Source organism: Mesoplodon mirus (genome assembly GCF_964341445.2).
Source record: "Mesoplodon mirus genome assembly, chromosome: 4".
NCBI classification, from domain to species: domain Eukaryota; kingdom Metazoa; phylum Chordata; class Mammalia; order Artiodactyla; family Ziphiidae; genus Mesoplodon; species Mesoplodon mirus.
In genome coordinates, this window is record NC_138979.1 from 95,831,917 (window position 1) to 95,851,522 (window position 19,606).

At 39.5% G+C, this 19,606-nt stretch overlaps 1 protein-coding gene across 1 annotated transcript in view; it reads right to left on the minus strand.

Annotated features, from left to right (window-relative positions):
- The window catches only part of SLC27A2 (solute carrier family 27 member 2), a 53,143-nt gene that overhangs the window by 7,917 nt on the left and 25,620 nt on the right, over positions 1-19,606 (minus strand). Inside the window, exons 5-7 of the mRNA XM_082619665.1 lie at positions 11,099-11,293; positions 824-914; positions 13-211 (exon numbers count right to left, since the gene is read on the minus strand). Of these exons, the coding sequence (XP_082475791.1) occupies positions 13-211; positions 824-914; positions 11,099-11,293 (485 nt within the window). The remainder of the gene's footprint in view (positions 1-12; positions 212-823; positions 915-11,098; positions 11,294-19,606) is intronic.

Sequence of the window (19,606 nt, forward strand, 5' to 3'; positions counted from 1 at the left end):
AGAGAAACCAACCGGAATGTATCTCCAACTCTGTCGTGGAAGTAGATAAAATTTTCGTGGTCCATCATTAAGAGATCTCCACTGTTGAAATAGACGTCTCCTTTCTTAAAGACATCTCTCAGTTTTTTCTTCTCTGTCTGAGCCTTTCCTCCAGCATAGCCACTAAATGGTGTGAGTTGTGTGATTCTGCAAACCAGGAGTCCAACTTCACCTAAGACAGAAGAAAGTAAATTGTTATTTTATGTACTAGCAGTAGGCAAATTTTAGTGTTAACCTTCTTTTAAAACTGATGCCATACAACCCAGTGGCAACAAGCTGGCTGCAGGAAGAGTCATTTTACATGCATGTGTACATGTATTTCCATGTACATCATATACACACATATATACACCATGCACACACACACAGTACATTATTCTCTATGGCCACACATTTGTAATTCTTTTAATACTAATCTTTCACTGAATAATGATTTACACACACAATTAGACAAATGCATAGTAGTTTAAGCTTAAAGGAAAGGCCCGTTAAAGCTAACTGTAGCTTTGCAATCATAATTACGTATCCCCTTTTGCAAAATGCTTACCTCATAATCAAGAAATTATTAAGCTAGGTTTCAAATTATAGTTATATTACGTGTAGTGGTAAATTACTATCTTTTGGAATTTATCTATTTCCGAGAGTACGAAAATAAACCTCTTTTTTTCCCCCACTCTAATAAATTTTACCATGTGTTCATTTAAGCAGTGATATGTTAGTTCTTAAGAGTCACTTAGTTAAGGTAAGCAAAGGCACAGGTTACTTGAACAAAAATCCACTGTACCTTTGGGAACTTTGATGCAATATCCATTTCCATCTCGAACGGGTTCATCTTTCTCCACATCATATTTAATCAGCTCATAAGTTATGACTTTCTAGCAAAATTAAAATGGATCATTCTGAGCACATATTCTTTCACAAAGTTTTCTTTTTTCTTGTGGCATAGCATACATAAAGCATACAAAGTGCACATACTTTAAGTGTACAGCTTGATGAATTTTTGCATATGCATACCCTTATGTAACTACTGCCCAGATCAAGACACTAAACATTTTCGTTACCTTAAGAAGTTTCCTCCTGCCCCTTTCTATCAAGTCACTATTCTGACTTTTATTGCCATTAAGTAGTCTTAAGCATCAAATAAGTGAAATAAATATATGCCTTAGTATCTGCTGCTTTCACTCAACATAATGTCTGTGATATCCATCCCTCCCTGTTGGTGTTTGTGTCAGTGGTATACTTTTTTTGCCATGCAACTTTCCTTGTATGAATATACCACAATTTATTTATCTCTTCTCCTATTAATGGACATTTGGATGTTTCTAGTTTTAGACTATTAAATATAAAGCTGTTATGAACATTCTCATGCATGATTTTTGGTGGACACGTCACATGTGGGCTTTTAAAATCTTGTTTAGGGGAGACCTTCAAGATGGCGGAGGAGTGAGATGTGGAATCCATCAGAACTACATCTACACGTGGAACTGCTCCTACAGAACACCTACTGAACGCTGGCAGAAGACCTCAGACTTCCCAAAAGGTAAGAAACTCCCCATGTACCCGGGTAGGGCAAAAGAAAAAAGAAAAAAACAGAGACAAAGGAATAGGGACGGGACCTGCATCAGTGGGAGGGAGCTGTGAAGGAGGAAAGGTTTCCACACACTAGGAAGCCCCTTCGCCGGTGGAGACGGCGGGTGGCGGAGGGGGGAAGCTTTGGAGCCACGGAGGAGAGCGCAGCAACAGGGGTGCAGAGGGCAAAGCGGAGAGATTCCCGCACAGAGGATCGGTGCCGACCAGCACTCACCAGCCCGAGAGGCTTGTCTGCTCACCCTCTGGGGCGAGCAGGGGCTGGGAGCTGAGGCTCGGGCTTCGGGGGTTGGATCCCAGGAAGAGGACTGGGGTTGGATGCGTGAACACAGCCTGAAGGGGGCTGGCTAATGCGCCACGGCTAGCCGGGAGGGAGTCCAGGAAAAAGTCTGGACCTGCCTAAGAGGCAAGAGGCCATTGTTCTGGGGTGCGCGAGGACAGGGGATTCAGAGCACCGCCTAAATGAGCTCCAGAGACGGGCGCGAGCCGCAGCTATCAGCGCGGACCCCAGAGACGGGCATGAGACGCTAAGGCTGCTGCTGCCGCCACCAAGAAGCCTGTGTGGGAGCACAGGTCACTATCCACACCTCCGCTCCCGGGAGCCTGTGCAATCCGCCAATGCCAGGGTCCTGTGATCCAGGGACAACTTCCCGGGGACAACACATGGCGCGCCTCAGGCTGGTACAACTTCACGCCGGCCTCTGCCGCCGCAGGCTCACCCGGCATCCGTACCCCTCCCTCCCCCCTGGCCTGAGTGAGCCAGAGCCCCCGAATCAGCTGCTCCTTTAAACCTGTCCTGTCTGAGCGAAGAAAAAATGCCCTCAAGCGACCTACACGCAGAGGCGGAGCCAAATCCAAAGCTGAGGCCCGGGAGCTGTGCGAACAAAGAAGAGAAAGGGAAATCCCTCCCAGCAGCCTCAGGAGCAGCGGATTAAATCTCCACAATCAACTTGATGTACCCTGCATCTGTGGAATACCTGAATAGACAACGAATCATCCCAAATTGAGGCAGTGGACTTTGGGAGCAATGATATATATATATATATATATATATATATATATATATTTTTTTTTTTTTTTTTTTTTTTTTTTTGCTGTACGCGGGCCTCTCACTGTTGTGGCCTCCCCCATTGCGGAGCACAGGCTCCGGACGCACAGGCCCAGCGGCCATGGCTCACGGGCCCAGCCTCTCCACGGCATGTGGGATCTTCCCAGACCGGGGCACGAACCCGTATCCCCTGCATCGGCAGGCGGACTCTCAACCACTGCGCCACCAGGGAAGCCCTGATATATATATTTTATTCCTTTTTCTCTTTTTGTGAGTGTGTATGTGTGTGCTTCTTTATGTGATTTTGTCTGTATAGCTTTGCTTTTACCATTTGTCCTAGGGTTCTGTCTGTCCGCTTTTTTGTTGTTGTTCTTTTTTAACTACAGTTAGTTTTCAGAACTTGTTATCATTGGTGGATTTCTTTTTTGGTTTGGTTGCTCTCTTCTTTCCTTTTTTATTACTTTTTAATTTTTTTATTTTTAGTAATTATTTTTTATTTTAATAACTTTATTTATTTATTTCTTTTTTTCTCCCTGTTCTTCTGAGCCATGTGGCTGATAGGGTCTTGCTGCTCCGGCCGGGTGTCAGGCCTGTGCCTCTGAGGTGGGAGAGCCGAGTTCAGGACATTGGTCCGCTAGAGACCTCCCAGCTCCTCATAATATCAATTGATGAGAGGTCTCCCAGAGATATCCTTCTCAACGCTAAGACCCAGCTCCACTGAATGACCAGCGAGCTCCAGTGCTGGACACCCCATGCCAAACAACTAGCAAGACAGGAACACAACCCCACCCATTAGCAGAGAAGCTGCCTAAAATCATAGTAAGGTCACAGACACCCTGAAACACACCACCAGATGTGGTCCTGCCCACCAGAAAGACAATATCCAGCCTCATTCACCAGAACACAGGCACCAGTCCCCTCCACCAGGAAGGCTACACAAGCACACTAAACAAACCTTACTCACTGGGGTAGACACCAAAAACAATGGGAATGACAAACCTGCAGCCTGTGAAAAGAAGACCACAAACACAGTAAGTGAAGCAAAACGAGAAGGCAGAGAAATATGCAGCAGATGTAGGAGTAAGGTAAAAACCCACCAGACCAAACAAATGAGGAAGAAATAGGCAGTCAACCTGAAAAAGAATTCAGAGTAATGATAGTAAAGATGATCCAAAATCTTGGAAATAGAATGGAGAAAATACAAGAAGCATTTAAAAAGGACCTAGAAGAACTAAAGAGCAAACAAACAATGATAAACAACACAATAAATGAAATTAAAAATTCTCTAGAAGGAATCAATAGCAGAATGACTGAGGCAGAAGAACAGACAAGTGACCTGGAAGATAAAATAGTGGAAATAATTACTGCAGAGCAGAATAAAGAAAAAAGAATGAAAAGAATTGAAAACAGTCTCAGAGACCTCTGGGACAACATTAAACACACCAACATTTGAATTATAGGGGTCCCAGAAGAAGAGAAAAAGAAAGGGACTGAGAAATATTTGAAGAGATTATAGTTGAAAACTTCCCTAATATGGGAAAGGAAATAGTTAATCAAGTCCAAGAAGGACAGAGAGTCCCATACAGGATAAATCCAAGGAGAAACATGCCAAGACACATATTAATCAAACTATCAAAAATTAAATACAAAGAACAAATATTAAAAGCAGCAAGGGAAAAACAACAAATAACATACAAGGGAATCCCCATAAGGTTAACAGCTGATCTTTCAGCAGAAACTCTGCAAGCCAGAAGACAGTGGCAGAACATATTTAAAGTGATGAAAGGGAAAAGCCTACAACCAAGATTACTCTCCCTAGCAAGGATCTCATTCAGATTCAACAGAGAAATTAAAACCTTTACAGACAAGCAAAAGCTAAGAGACTGCAGCACCACCAAACCAGCTTTACAACAGATGCTAAAGGAACTTCCCTAGGCAGGAACACAAGAGAAGGAAAAGACCTATAATAACAAACCCAAAACAATTAAAATGGTAATAGGGACATACATATCGATAATTATCTTATATGTAAATGGAATAAATGTTCCAACCAAAAGGCATAGACTGAATGGATACAAAAACAAGACCCGTATATATGCTGTTTACAAGAGACCCACTTCAGACCTAGGGACACAAACAGACTGAAAGTGAGGGGATGGAAATAGATATTCCATGCAAATGGAAATCAAAAGAAAGCTGGAGTAGCAATTCTCATATCAGACAAAACAGACTTTTAAGCAAAGACTATTACCAGAGACAAAGAAGGACACTACTTAATGATCAAGGGATCAATCCAAGAAGAAGATATAACAATTGTAAATATTTATGCACCCAACATAGGAGCACCTCAATACATAAGGCAAATACTAACAGCCTTAAAAGAGGAAATCGACAGTAACTCAATCACCGTAGGGGACTTTAACACCCCACTTGCACCAATGGACAGATCATCCAAAATGAAAATAAATAAGGAAACACAAGCTTTAAATGATACATTAAACAATATGGGCTTAATTGATATTTATACGACATTCCATCCAAAAACATCAGAATACACTTTCTTCTCAAGTGCTTATGGAACATTCTCCAGGATAGATCATATCCTGGGTCACAAATCAAGCCTTGGTAAATTTAAGAAAATTGAAATTGTATCAAGTATCTTTTCCAACCACAATGCTATGAGACTAGATATAAATTATAGGATAAAAATCTGTAAAAAATACAAATACATGGAGGCTAAACAATGCACCACTTAATAACCAAGAGATCACTGAAGATATCAAAGAGGAAATAAAAAATACCTAAAAACAAATGACAATGAAAACACGATGACCCAAAACCTATAGGATGCAGCAAAAGCAGTTCTAAGAGGGAAGTTTATAGCAATACAATCCTACCTCAAGAAACAAGAAACATCTCAAATAAACAACCTAACCTTACACCTAAAGCAATTAGAGAAAGAAGAGCAAAAAACCCCCAAAGTTAGCAGAAGGAAATAAATCATAAAGATCAGATCAGAAATAAATGAAAAAGAAATGAAGGCAATGATAGCAAAGATCAGTAAAACTAAAAGCTGGTTCTTTGAGAAGGTAAATAAAATTGATAAACCATTAGCCAGACTCATCAAGAAAAAAAGGGAGAAGACTCAAATCAATAGAATTAGAAAAGGAAAAAGAAGTAACAACTGACACTGCAGAAATACAAAGGATCATGGGAGATTACTACAAGCAACTCTATGCCAATAAAATGGACAACCTTGAAGAAATGGACAAATTCTTAGAAAAGCACAACCTTCTGAGACTGAACCAGGAAGAAATAGAAAATATAAGCAGACCAATCACAAGCACTGAAATTGAAACTGTGATTAAAAATCTTCCAACATACAAAAGCTCAGGACCAGATGGCTTCACAGGCGAATTCTATCAAACATTTAGAGAAAAGCTAACACCTATCCTCCTCAAACTCTTCCAAAATATAGCAGAGGGAGGAACACTCCAAACTCATTCCATGAGGCCACCATCACCCTGACACCAAAACCAGGCAAAGATGTCACAAAGAAAGAAAACTACAGGCCAATATCACTGATGAACATAGACGCAAAGATCCTCAACAAAATACTAGCAAACAGAATCCAACAGCACATTAAAAGGGTCATACACTATGATCAAGTGGGGTTTGCAAGGATCCTTCAATATATGCAAATCAATCAATGTGATACTCCATATTAACAAATTGAAGGATAAAAACCATATGATCATCTCAATAGATGCGGAGACAGCTTTTGACAAAATTCAACACCCATTTATGATAAATACCCTCCAGAAAGGAGGCATAGAGGGAACTTTCCTCAACATAATAAAGTACATATATGACAAACCCACAGCCAATGTCATTCTCAATGGTGAAAAATTAAGACCATTTCTGCTAAGATTAGGAAAAAGACAAGGTTGCCCACTCTCACCACTCTATTCAACATAGTTTTGGAAGTTTTAGCCACAGCAATCAGAGAAGAAAAAGAAATAAAAGGAATTCAAATCGGAAAAGAAGAAGTAAAGCTGTCACTGTTTGCAGATGATGTGATACTATACATAGAAAATCCTAAAGATGCTACCAGAAAACTACTATAGCTAATCAATGAATATGGTAAATTTGCAGGATACAAAATTAATGCACAGAAATCTCTTGCATTCCTATATACTAATAATGAAAAATCTGAAAGAGAAATTAAGGAAACACTCCTATTTACCACTGCAACAAAAAGAATAAAATATATAGGAATAAACCTACCTAAGGAGACAAAAGACCTGTATGCAGAAAATTATAAGACACTGATGAAAGCAATTAAAGATGATACAAACAGATGGAGAGATATATCATGTTCTTGGATTGGAAGAATCAACATTGTGGAAATGACTATACTACTCAAAGCAATCTACAGATTCAGTGCAATCCCTATCAAATTATGAATGGTATTTTTCACAGAACTAGAACAAAAATTTCAGAATTTGTATGGAAACACAAAAGACCCTGAATAGCCAAAGCAATCTTGAGAAAGAAAAACGGAGCTGGACAAATCAGGCTCCTGGACTTCAGATTATACTACAAAGCTAAAGTAATCAAGACAATATGGTGCTGGCACAAAAACAGAAATATAGATCAATGGAACAGGATTGAAGGCCCAGAGATAAACCCACGCACCTATGGTGACCTTATTTTTGATAAAGGAGGCAAGAGTATACAATGGAGAAAAGTCAGCCTCTTCAATAAGTGGTGCTGGGAAAACTGGACAGCTACATGTAAAAGAATGAAATTAGAACACTCCCTAATACCATGCATGAAAATAAACTGAAAATGGATTAAAGACCTAAATGTAAGGCCAGATACTATAAAACTCTTAGAGGAAAATATAGGCAGAACACTCTATGACATCAATCACAGTAAGATCCTTTTTGACCCACCTCCTAGAGAAATGGAAATAAAAACAAAAATAAACAGTGGGACCTAATGAAACTTAAAAGTTTTGCACTGCAAAGAAAACATAAACAAGGTGAAAAGATAACACTCAGAATGGGAGAAAATATTTGCAAATGAAGCAACTGACAAAAGATTAATCTCAATAATTTACAAGCAGCTCACGCAGCTCAATATCAAAAAAAAAAACAACCCAATCCAAAAATGGGCAGAAGACCTAAATAGACATTTCTCTAAAGAAGATATACAGATAGGGAACAAACACATGAAAGGATGCTCACCATCACTAATCATTAGAGAAATGCAAATCAAAAGTGCAATGAGGTATCACCTCACACCAGCTAGAATGGCCATCATTAAAAAATCTACCAACAATAAATGCTGGAGAGGGTGTGGAGAAAAGCAAACACTCTTGCACTGTTGGTGGGAATGTAAATTGATACAGCTAGTGGAGGTTCCTTAAAAAAACTAAAAATAGAACTACATACGACCCAGCAATCCAACTACTGGGCATATACCCTGAGAAAACCATAATTCAAAAAGAGTCATGTACCACAATGTTCATTGCAGCTCTATTTACAATAGCCAGGAGAGGGAAGCAACCTAAGTGTCCATCGACAGATGAATGGATAAAGAAGATGTGGTACATATATACAATGGAATATTACTCAGCCATAAAAAGAAACAAAATTGAGTTATTTGTAGTGAGGTGGAGGGACATAGTCTTTCATGCAGAGTGAAGTAAGTCAGAAAGAGAAAAACAAATACCGTATGCTAACACATATATATGGAATCTAAAAAAGAAAAAAAAATGGTCATGAAAAACCTAATGGCATGATGGGAATAAAGACACAGACCTACTAGAGAGTGGACTTGAGGACACGGGGAGGGGGAAGGATAAGCTGGGACAAAGTGAGAGAGTGGTAGTGTATATATGTACATATATGTACTACCAAATGTAAAATAGATAGCTAGTGGGAAGCAGTCACATAGCACAGGGAGATCAACTCGGTGCTTTGTGACCAGCTAGAAGGGTGGGATAGAGAGGGTGGGATGGAGGGAGATGCAGGAGGGAAGAGATATGGGGATATATGTTTATGTATAACTGATTCACTTTGTTATAAAGCAGAAACTAACACATCATTGTAAAGCAATTATACTCCAATAAAAATGTTATAAAAAATCTTGTTTAACCTTAATACACTACTGTTAGATGTTTCACATTCCAGGGACATGTTCTCCAATACATTTAAGATTCAATGATATAATGGTATAATTTGTTTCATGCCCATGGCTATAAAATTATTAAAATTCCACCATATTTCATGTTACTATAATTCAAGGGCATAAGAGTTTAAATTTAATTCAGTAAGAGCAATAAGTATACTATTTTCTATATTGGCAGCAAAATACAAATGTGACAGTATTTAGATTTAATTATTAACCATGATTACTATGTCCATTTCAAATTTGTGTTCAAATCTGTATGATAAAGTAACCAATCATATGCTTTGGTAGTAGCAGTTAACCATTAGAAACCAAATAGCATTCATAGTCAACAAATGTAGATCTTGTTTATTTGCAAGAATGTAAAAAAATTGGGGGTGGTAAGTAATGCTTTTTTCCTTATCAAATGCAGGGTCATCGTCTTCCTTTTTTTCTAGTTAAAAAAACATGGTTTTGTTTAAAGTAGAAAAACTGACAATAAAACATGGCAATTAATGGATGAGAAGCAAAGAACTAGTAATATACAGCATCAATTTCTCAGGTCCTCAGGTTTAGTTTGAAATGAAAGTTTCCCCGCAACTCACATTTTCTGAGGGTTAGTAGTGACAACATAGATAGCTTGCACCAGGCCTCAGCTCAGCTTTCTGCCCTCTCTTGTTGTGAACTGCATTTAGCCTGGGTATCCAAGGTTTGGGCTGGTTCAGGTTGGCCTGATGCTAACTAGAGAAGATTAACCCTCTCAGCAGCGATTCCAGTGGGGAGTAGGAAATTGATTCTCAGTCTGTAGTAGTGCTGCCCAGTAGAATTTTCTGTGATGATGGAAATGTCCTATAACGGTACTACTCAACATGGTCATCACTAAACACATGTGGCTACTGAGCACTTGAAATGTGGCTAGAGTGAATGAAGAACTGATTAAAAATTTACATAATTTAAATAGCTACATGTAGCTAGTGGCTACTGTATTGGATGGCACAGGTGTGGAGCACAGTGGAGGGACATGTGTAGTGTAGGTTTGGCTGTTGTTAGAGAGGTTCCTTGGACTTGGGAATGCCTGGAGATCAGGCCAGAATACAAGGAATGGAACAGTAATAAACTTTACAACTAATAACTCTTCAAGGCTATTATATGACAGGCATTGGGCTATATCCTATTTAATGTAATCCTTTCAACAACTCTCTTCCCTTATTACACTGAGTTTGGGCCAGGCACTAGGCTCTATATTTTCTCTTTCTGTCTCTTTTATAGATTCTGAAGTTGAGGCCTAAGGAACACAAAGGGCATGACCTTGGGCTAGTCTGTGATGGTAGTGGAATTTGATCTCTTGGGCCAGATCTCTTATGCACATGGACTGTTGTCCTCTGTACTTTGCTGGTCAGTCCCCGGGGGCACAGGTTACCTGGGAGCTCTGGTGTGGCTGTTTCATGCCCAGGCAGGATGAGCTGCCCAAGGCATAACCACAGTAATGACTGCTCAAGCAAGTGAAGGTTCAGCATTTGCTGAATATTTCTGGAATTTTGCAGAATAGGTGGTCATCTGGAAGACTGACTGCTCGAGCACAAAAAAACGCAAAGAGATTGTCTGGAGAAGAGGCAATAAAATGACTGAGAGGGAAAAAAGAATGCTGTGAGAGCTGGCTTACACATAAGATATATCTTTCTGGTGTAGTTACTAGGTGAAAACAAATATTTACAAGATCCTACAACTCGGATGCACCCTGGTTATCTCGAAGGAGTGGTTCTTAACCCTGGCTGAATAGCTTTAAAAAAATACTGATGCCTGGGCCCCCCCTCAGAACAATTGAATCCAAAGCTCAGGGGGTGGGGGCCCTGCACCTATATGTATAAAAAATTCCCCTGGTGGTGGTAACGTACAGTGTGATGAAAGGGAAGTACCACATTTCACAGTGTATAGTAAACATACAGAACTGGTAATCTTCAGGTGTTTTAACATATACAAGCATAAATGGCATTAGAAGACTTCACACAAGTTGCAGATGGCAAAGGCATAATGGGTTGTTATTAATAGAAATTAATATTTTAAAATTAGAGGACCCTGTCATTTTTAGGTCATTGTCACAGAGCCTGAGCAAAACCTCTCTTGGTGATATGAATGGGCCATGACTCTGAGACTGCATGGAATTCTGATGATAACATCATCATAACATAGCTTTTAAGAAATCTCCATGTGCTGAAAGCTGGCTGCCCTCATTTTTCAAGTACTTACTCCCTGTAGGAAGTTTACTCTTCCGACAGCACCGACTTTTCTCGTGTAATTCACAAATCCGATATTGCCTTCAGTGGAAGCATAGAACTCATAAATGTGAATGTCCCCAAATCTCTTGATGAATTCTCTCCACACATCTCCTCGCAAGCCATTTCCCAATGCCATTCTCACTTTATGGTCACGATCGTTTGGTTTCTGTAGCAGGACGAAGAAGAGACCAAGCTGAAACATCTTTGGAGCCTGTACTTACATATTAATAGTGGCCTTTATGTTTCTACATATTTATGTTGGTTATGAGCTGACCTTAGTGCATGCCTTTTCTGTCATCCACACATATTACACCTCCCCCACCCCGCAACACACACAATACGAGCTGATAGTGGGAACTCTGATTTAATAGTTGAAAGGCTTGGATTTTCCCATTTTGATTTGTCACTTGACAGAACTAAATGATGCCAACATTTAATCCACATCCAATCTAAAACTTAAGTCATGTGTTGATTGTTTTCTTGATGAGGCTGGTGGATCTCAGTGAATTGCCAGAAAGGAAAGGCCCCATGGGAGAGGCCTGTCAGAGACAGGCCTGGCACATAGCAAAGCCCTCAATAAAAGTCTTCTGCTTCCTCTGATTACCTGCACCCTCTCTGGACACCCTGATCTCTCACCCTTCATCTGTCATTCAATCCATGGTGGATTAAAATCCCCCAGGTGTGTTTGCATGTTGCACCTCACCTCTAATGTGGAATAGAATGTTCGATATTGTTAAAGAAAAATGAGGTGACACTTGACCTTTGGGCTCCCCTGGTGGTGCAGTCGTTAAGAATCTACCTGCCAATTCAGGGGACACGGGGTCGAGCCTTGGTTGGGGAAGATCCCACATGCCGCGGAGCAACCAAGCCCGTGCACCACAACTACTGAGCCTGTGCTCTAGAGCCCGCGAGCCACAACTACTGAGCCCATGGGCCCTTGGGGAGTGGCTTTGGTGGTGAGGAAATACTGTTTCTTCTTTTGGAAAAACACCAGTACTCTCAGGCCCTGGTGAGCAAAAGCTTAGATGAGAACCAGACATCTCTGAAGCCTCCAGGGCCTCTTTAAGATTTTAATTCTTAAAATATACTATGATGATATTTAAGACTATCAAAAAAAGAGAGAGAGGGACTTCCCTGGTGGCACAGTGGTTAAGAATTACAAAAAAAAACTCCACTCATTTTATTAGCTACTCAATTAGCCCTTTCAATCTGTCCTTCAGTTTTGGGAAGCTTTCTTGCATTATTTCTTTAATAATTTCCTCTCCATTTTCACTATCCTTTTCCCTATTTCCTATTAATCAGATATTGAATCTTTTGGATTGATCCTCTAATTTTCTTATTTTGTCTCTCCTCGTGTCCATCACTTTGTCTTTCCTCCAATTTTCTGTAAGATTTCTCAACTTTATCTTCCAAACTTTCTATGGATTAAGTAAGTTTTAAATCGTATTTTTAGTTTTCAGGAGGTCTTACTCTGGTTTTTTTTTTTTTTTGGTAGCATACTATTTTTGTTTAATGGGTACAAAATCTTCTCTGATATTTCTGAGAATATTAATTATTGATTTCTGGAAGTCTTCTCATGTTCTTTGAATTGATGCTGGTTTTTCTTCTTTTTAGAAACTGATCTTTCCTGTTAGAGGCTGTCCTTTGGTATCTGTTCATATTCAGAAGTAAGGCAACAAAAAGATGTTTGAGCCATTTTGTGTGGTGGGGAGGGGTTGTTGCCAGGTTGGCTGCACTGTCTGGTGATGGGGCAGTGAGCCAATGTCCAGTTTCTTTTCTTTTTTTTTTTTTTTTTTTTGCGGTACGCGGGCCTCTCACTGTTGTGGCCTCTCCCGTTGAGGAGCACAGGCTCCGGATGCGCAGGCTCAGCAGCCATGGCTCACGGGCCCAGCTGCTCCGTGGCATGTGGGATCTTCCCGGACCAGGGCACGAACCCGTGTCCCCTGCATCGGCAGGCGGACTCTCAACCACTGCGCCACCAGGGAAGCCCCAGTTTCTTTTCTGAGAATGTTTAGTTCTTCCTAAGCATAACCCTCCTCTGCTCTCTTGCCTGCAAGCATAAACTGACTACTGGAGTTCTGGAAGCTGGGCAGGGGAAGGGAGCTGGGGTCTCCCTGGTCAGTAAGTAGACAGTTACTCAATCTCTGCTCTCAGTGCCTCACCGCTGCCCTCCTCTGCTCTTGGGATCCTTGAGTTCAAAGCTCCTCTAGCTCTTCTCCAGAGAATAAGCCTTCTGTCTCCTACAGAAGTGGGATAGGGGAGCAGTAGTTATAGCTGTTTCATACACAGACTTTCAAAAATTCTCCTGTTTTCAAGCCTGGTACCTCATCCAAACTTCAGTTGTATTTGGTGCCTCCAATTTCGCAGGCTTTAGGAAGTCAATCAGCTTCCTTCTTGTTGGTAATTGCCTCTCAAGTTTCACCCCTCTCAGCCCTGCTATGACAATGACCTTCATCTTTCAGCTCTCTGTACTCTGTAGTTCCTGGTTGAAATGTCTCTTAGTTTCTAGGATGATAGAGCTTGTGTGGCTTTTTCTTGTCCTCCTCATTTTGGGGAAGACTTCCAAGAGGTGAAAGGGCAGAAGCTACTCACCACCTTAGAAAAATTCCTGAGTACATGTCCTTAACAACTAATATGCTATACTTCTGCTTGACTCCCTGAGGAGAAAAGAAAGCACCTAGCACCTATTGACAGGAGTGAAAGGGTGAAATTCAACCTCTTCGTTTTACAGAAGAGGGCTTTCTGTGTCTAGTGTATCTTCCCACTGCACCCAAAGGGATTGTCTTTAAAAACCACCTCCCACACCACTCTCAGGCCCTTTCGTGGTGCTTTATCACATTCACACTTGAGTCTCAGAACAGTAAAACTCTTGTTACCTGGCCCAGCCAATCAGTCTCGCCTCCTGCCATGCTGCTTGCAGTTCCCAACATGGCAGGTGCTTTATTCCACTACTCTGCCATGCTGTTCCAGCTAATCATTAGCCCTTCTTTCCCTGCATGGCTGGAAAACTTTTCTGCACCCTTCAAAACTCACCTCTCTGGCAAACATACCCTGATTCTGCTCTCTGTCCCTCTTTCCCCTGGTCTACCCCTGTCCTGGACAAACTGGCCACTCTCTACTCTGTGTGGCTACATATCCCTTCATTCTGTTTTCTTTCTTTCTTTTTTTTTTTTAAAGATTTTTTTGATGTGGACCATTTTTAAAGTCTTTACTGAATTTGTTAAAACATTGCTTCTGTTTTATGTTTTGATTTTTTGGCCACGAGGCATGTGGGATCTTGGTTCCCCAACCAGGGATCAAACCCACATCCCCTGCATTGGAAGATGAAGTCTTAACCACTGGACCACCAGGGAATTCCCCCTCCATTCTATTTTCTATCTGAATGGAGGTGGTGTAGAGACAGACATTTTAGGCTGGGAAAGGACCACAGAGGTTATCTAATTTTGGAGGGAAGGCAGACAACACAAGGGAGGTGAGCTGAGTCTATTCAGCTGTTTCAGGGTTCTGGTCTATCTTATTTCCCCTTCCAAACACCAAATTTTAAGATTTTTTGTTCCAGTTCTGTGAAAAATGCCATTGATAATTTGATAGGGATTACATAGAATCTGTAGATTGCCTTGGATAGTAAAGTCATTTTGACAATATTGATTCTTCCAATCCAAGAACATGGTATATCCTTCCATCCGTTTGTGTCGTCTTCAATTTCTTTCATCAGTGTCTTACTATAGTTTTCAGAGTACAGGTCTATTGTCTCCTTAGGTAGGTTTATTCCTAGGTATTTTATTCTTTTTGATGTGATGGTAAATAGGATTGTTTCTTGAATTTCTCTTTCTGATCTTTTGTTGTTAGTGTATAGAAATGCAACAGATTTCTGTGCATTAATTTGTAACCAGCAACTTTACTAAATTCATTGATGAACTCTAGTAGTTTTCTGGTAGCATCTTTAGGATTTTCTATGTATAGAATCATGTCATCTGCAAACAGTGACAGTTTAACTTCTTTTCCAATTTGGATTCCTTTTATTTCTTTTTCTTCTCTGATTGCTGGAGCTAGGACTTCCAACATTATGTTGAATAAAAGTGGTGAGAGTGGACATCCTTGTTTTGTACCTGATTTTAGAGGCAATGCTTTCAGCTTTTCACTGTTGAGTATGATGTTAGCTGTAGGTTTGTTGTATATGGCTTTTATTATGTTGAGGTAGGTTTCCTGTATGCCCACTTTCTGGAGAGTCTTTATCGTAAATGGGTACTCAATTTTGTCAAAATATTTTTCTGCCTCTATTGAGATGATCATACGGTTTTTATTCTTCAATTTGTTTATGTGATGTATCACAGTGATTCATTTGTGGATATTGAAAAATCCTTGCATCCCTGGGATAAATTCCACTTGATCATGGTGTATGATCCTTTTAATGTATTGTTGGATTTGGATTGCTAGTATCTTGTTGAGGATTTTTGTGCCTATGTTCATCAGTAACTTTGGCCTGTAATTTTCTTTTTTTGTGGTATCTTTGTCTGGTTTTCATATGAGGGTGATGGTGGCCTCATAGAATGAGTTTGGGAGTTTTCCTTCCTCTGCAATTTTTTGGAACAGTTTCAGAAGGATAAGTGTTAGCTCTTCTCTAAATGTTTGATAGAATTTGCCTGTGAAGCCATCAGGTCCTGGACTTTTGTTTGTTGGGAGTTTTTAAATCAGTTTCAATTTCAGTACTTGTGATTGGTCTGTTTCATATTTTCTATTTCTTCCTGGTTCTGTCTTGGGAGATTGTACGTTTCTAAGAATTTGTCCATTTCTTCCAGGTTGTTCATTTTATTGGCATACAGTTGCTTGTAGTAGTCTCTTATGATCCTTTGTATTTCTGTGGTGTCATTTGTAACTTCTCCTTTTTTATTTCCAATTTTATTGATCTGAATCCTCTCCCTTTTTTTCTTGATGAGTCTGGCTAAAGGTTTATCAATTTTGTTTATTTTTTCGAAGAACCAGCTTTTAGTTTCATTGATCTTTGCTATTGTTTTCTTTCTTTATCTCTATTTCTGTTATTTCTGCTCTGATATTTATGATTTCTTTCCTTCTACTAACTTTAAGTTTTGTTTGTTCTTCTTTCTCTAGTTTTTTTAGGTGTAAAGTTAGGTTGTTTATTTGAGATGTTTCTTGTTTCCTGAGGTAAGATTGTATTGCTGTAAACTTTCCTCTTAGAACTGCTTTTGCTGCATCCCATAGGTTTTGAATCATTTTGCTTTCGTTTTCATTTGTCTCTAGGTATTTTTTTATTTCTTCTTTGATTTCTTCAGTGATCCATTGATTGTTTAGTAGCATATTGTTTAGCCTCCAAACACAATTAAGTGTTTGTGTTTTTTACAGTATTTTTTCTTGTAGTTTATTTCTAATCTATAGCATTGTGGCTGGAAAAGATGCCTGATATGATTTCAGTTTTCTTAAATTTACCAAGGCTCACTTGGTGGCCCAGCACGTGGTCAGTCCTGGAGAATGATCCGTGTGCACTTGAGAAGAATGTGTATTCTGCTGCTTTGGGATGGAATACTCTATAAATATCAATTAAGTCCATCTGGTCCAATGTGTCATTTAAGGCCTGTGTTTTGTTATTGATTTTCTGTCTGGCTGATCTGTCCATTGATGAAAGTGGGGTGTTAAAGCTCCCCACTACTACTGTGTTACTGTCAATTTCTCCCTTTATGGCTGTTAGTATTTGCCTTATATATTGAGGTGCTCCTATGTTGGGTCTGTATATATTTAGACTTGTTATAACTTCTTCTTGGATTGATCTCTTGATCATTATGTAGTGACCTTGTTTGAATCTTATAACAGTCTTTATTTTAAAGTCTATTTTGTCTGATATGAGTATTGCTACTCCCTCTTTCTTGTTATTTCCATTTGCATGTAATACCTTTTTCCATCCCTTCACTTTCAGTCTGTATATGTCTCTAGGTCTGAAGTGGGTCTTTTGTAGACAGCAAATATACAGGTCTTGTTTTTGTATCCATTCAGCCAGTCTGTGTCTTTTGGTTGGAGCATTTAATCCATTTACATTTAAGATAATTATTGATATGTATGTTCTTATTGCCATTTTCTTAATTGTTTTGGGTTAGTTTTTGTAGGTCTTTTTTCTTCCCTTCCTCTTTAGTTCTCTTCTCTTATGGTTTGATGACCATCTTTAGTGTTGTGTTTGTATCTATTGTAGTTTTTGGGTTTGCTGTTCCCATGAGGTTTTGATATAGCAGTCTATATATGTACAAGGTTGTTTTAAGTTGCTGGTCTCTTTCCCGCCTAGAGGAGTTCGTTTAGCATTTGTTGCAAAGCTCGTCTGGTGGTGCTGAATTCTTTAGCTTTGGTTTGTTTGTAAAGCTTTTGATTTCTCCATCAAGTGTGAATGAGAGCCTGGCTGGGTAGACTATTCTTGGTTGTAGGTTCTTCCCTTTCATCACTTTAAATATATCATGCCACTCCCTTCTGGTCTGCAGTGTTTCTGCTGAGAAATCAGCTGTTAACTTTATGGGATTTCCCTTGTATGTTGTCATTTTTTCCTTGTTGCTTTTAATACATTTTTTTGTGTTTAATTTTTGTCAGTTTGACTACTATGTGTCTCAGCATGCTCCTCCTTGGGTTTATCCTGCCTGGGGCTTTCTTTGCCTCCTGGACTTGGGTGACTGTTTCCTATCCCATGTTAGGGAAGTTTTCAGCAGTTATCTCTTCAAATATTTTCTCAGGTCCTTCCTCTATCTCTTCTCCTTCTGGGACCCCCTATAATGCAAATTTTGGTGCATTTAATGTCCCAGAGGTCTCTTAGACTGTCTTCATTTCTTTTCTTTTTTTTCTTTATTCTGTTCCACAGCAGTGATTTCCACCATTATGTCTTCCAGGTCACTTATCCATTCTTCTGCCTCAGTTATTCTTGCTATTGATTCCTTCTAGTGTATTTTTCATTTCAGTTATTGTATTGTTCATCTCTGTTTGGTTGTTTTTTAATTCTTCTAGGTCTTTGTTAAATATTTCTTGCATCTTCTCGATCCTTGCCTCCATTCTTCTTCTGAGATCCTGGATCATCTTCACTATCATTATTCTGAATTCTTTTTCTGGAAGGTTTCCTATCTCCACTTCACTTAGCTGTTTTTCTGGGGTTTTATCTTGTTCATTCATCTGGGACATAATCCTCTGCCTTTTCATTTTGTCTAACTTTCTGTGATTGTGGTTTCCATTCTGCAGACTGCAGGATTGTCTGTATCCACTTCTGAGAAGTCCTTTTGATACAGTCTTTCTTTAAGCTCCCTTTAAGTTCATAGAACCTGGGTCTCCTGTTGTGATTTTTTTTAATTGTGGTCAAATACATACAACATAAAATTTACTCTCAACTTTTTTATCTCTACAGTTCAGTGGTATTAAATACATTCGTAATGTTATGCAACCATCACAATCATCCATATCCATAACTCCTTTCATCTTGTAAAATTGAAACTCCATACCCATTAACCTCCCTATTCCCCCCTTCCCTGCAGCCCCTAGCAGCCACTATTCTACTTTCTGTCTTTATGATTTTGAATACTCTAAGTACCTCATATAAGTGGAATCACACACTGTTCGTCTTTTTGTGATTGGCTATTTCACTTAACATAATGTCCTCAAGATTCACCAGTGCTATGGGAAAGGTCCTCACCCAACTTACAGCTAATTATGACCCTCATAAATCTGTTGAATGTACCCCCTGAATCAGAATAATATGTGCTAAGTGCAAACATTTGGGGGGAACACATTACTTCCCTCAAGTCAGTTATATATCTTTCAGGGGAAAGAATTTAGAGGTTCATTCAGCAAAATTTGTTGACGCATAGGATGTGCCATATACAGGTTTTAGTGCAGGGGATCTGGCAATCAACAAAGCTCCTGATGCATGGAGCTTTCATTTAACTGGAGGAGAAAGATAACAGTCATATAAACATGCACTATGTCAGAAGTGACAGTGCCACAAAAAGCAGTAACCCATGAGATGCATGGTAAGGGGTAGGGTGGTATGTTTGAGAATTTGTAGGAGGGGTCTCTTTTATGAGGTGACATGTGGGCAGAGACTGAATGAAGTGAGGAGAGAAAGAACTAGGGCAAGAGCATCTTATAATTCTTTATGTCACACTGCTTCTGTTACAAGCATACCTCGCTTTATTGTGCTTTGCAGATACTCCTTTTTTTTTTTTTTACAAATTGAAGGTTTTTGGCAAACTGGCATTGTCAGATGATTATTAACATTTTTAGTAATAAAGTATTTTAAAATTAAGGTATGTACACTGCATTTTAAAGATATAATGCTATTGCACACTTAACAAACTACGGTATAGTATAAACATAACTTTATGTGCACTGGGAAACCAAAGAATTCACATGACTTGCTTTATTGTGGTGGTCTGGAACTGAATCTGCAATATCTCTGAGGTAGGCTGTATATAAATTGAACATAACAGTTTCTTATAAATAG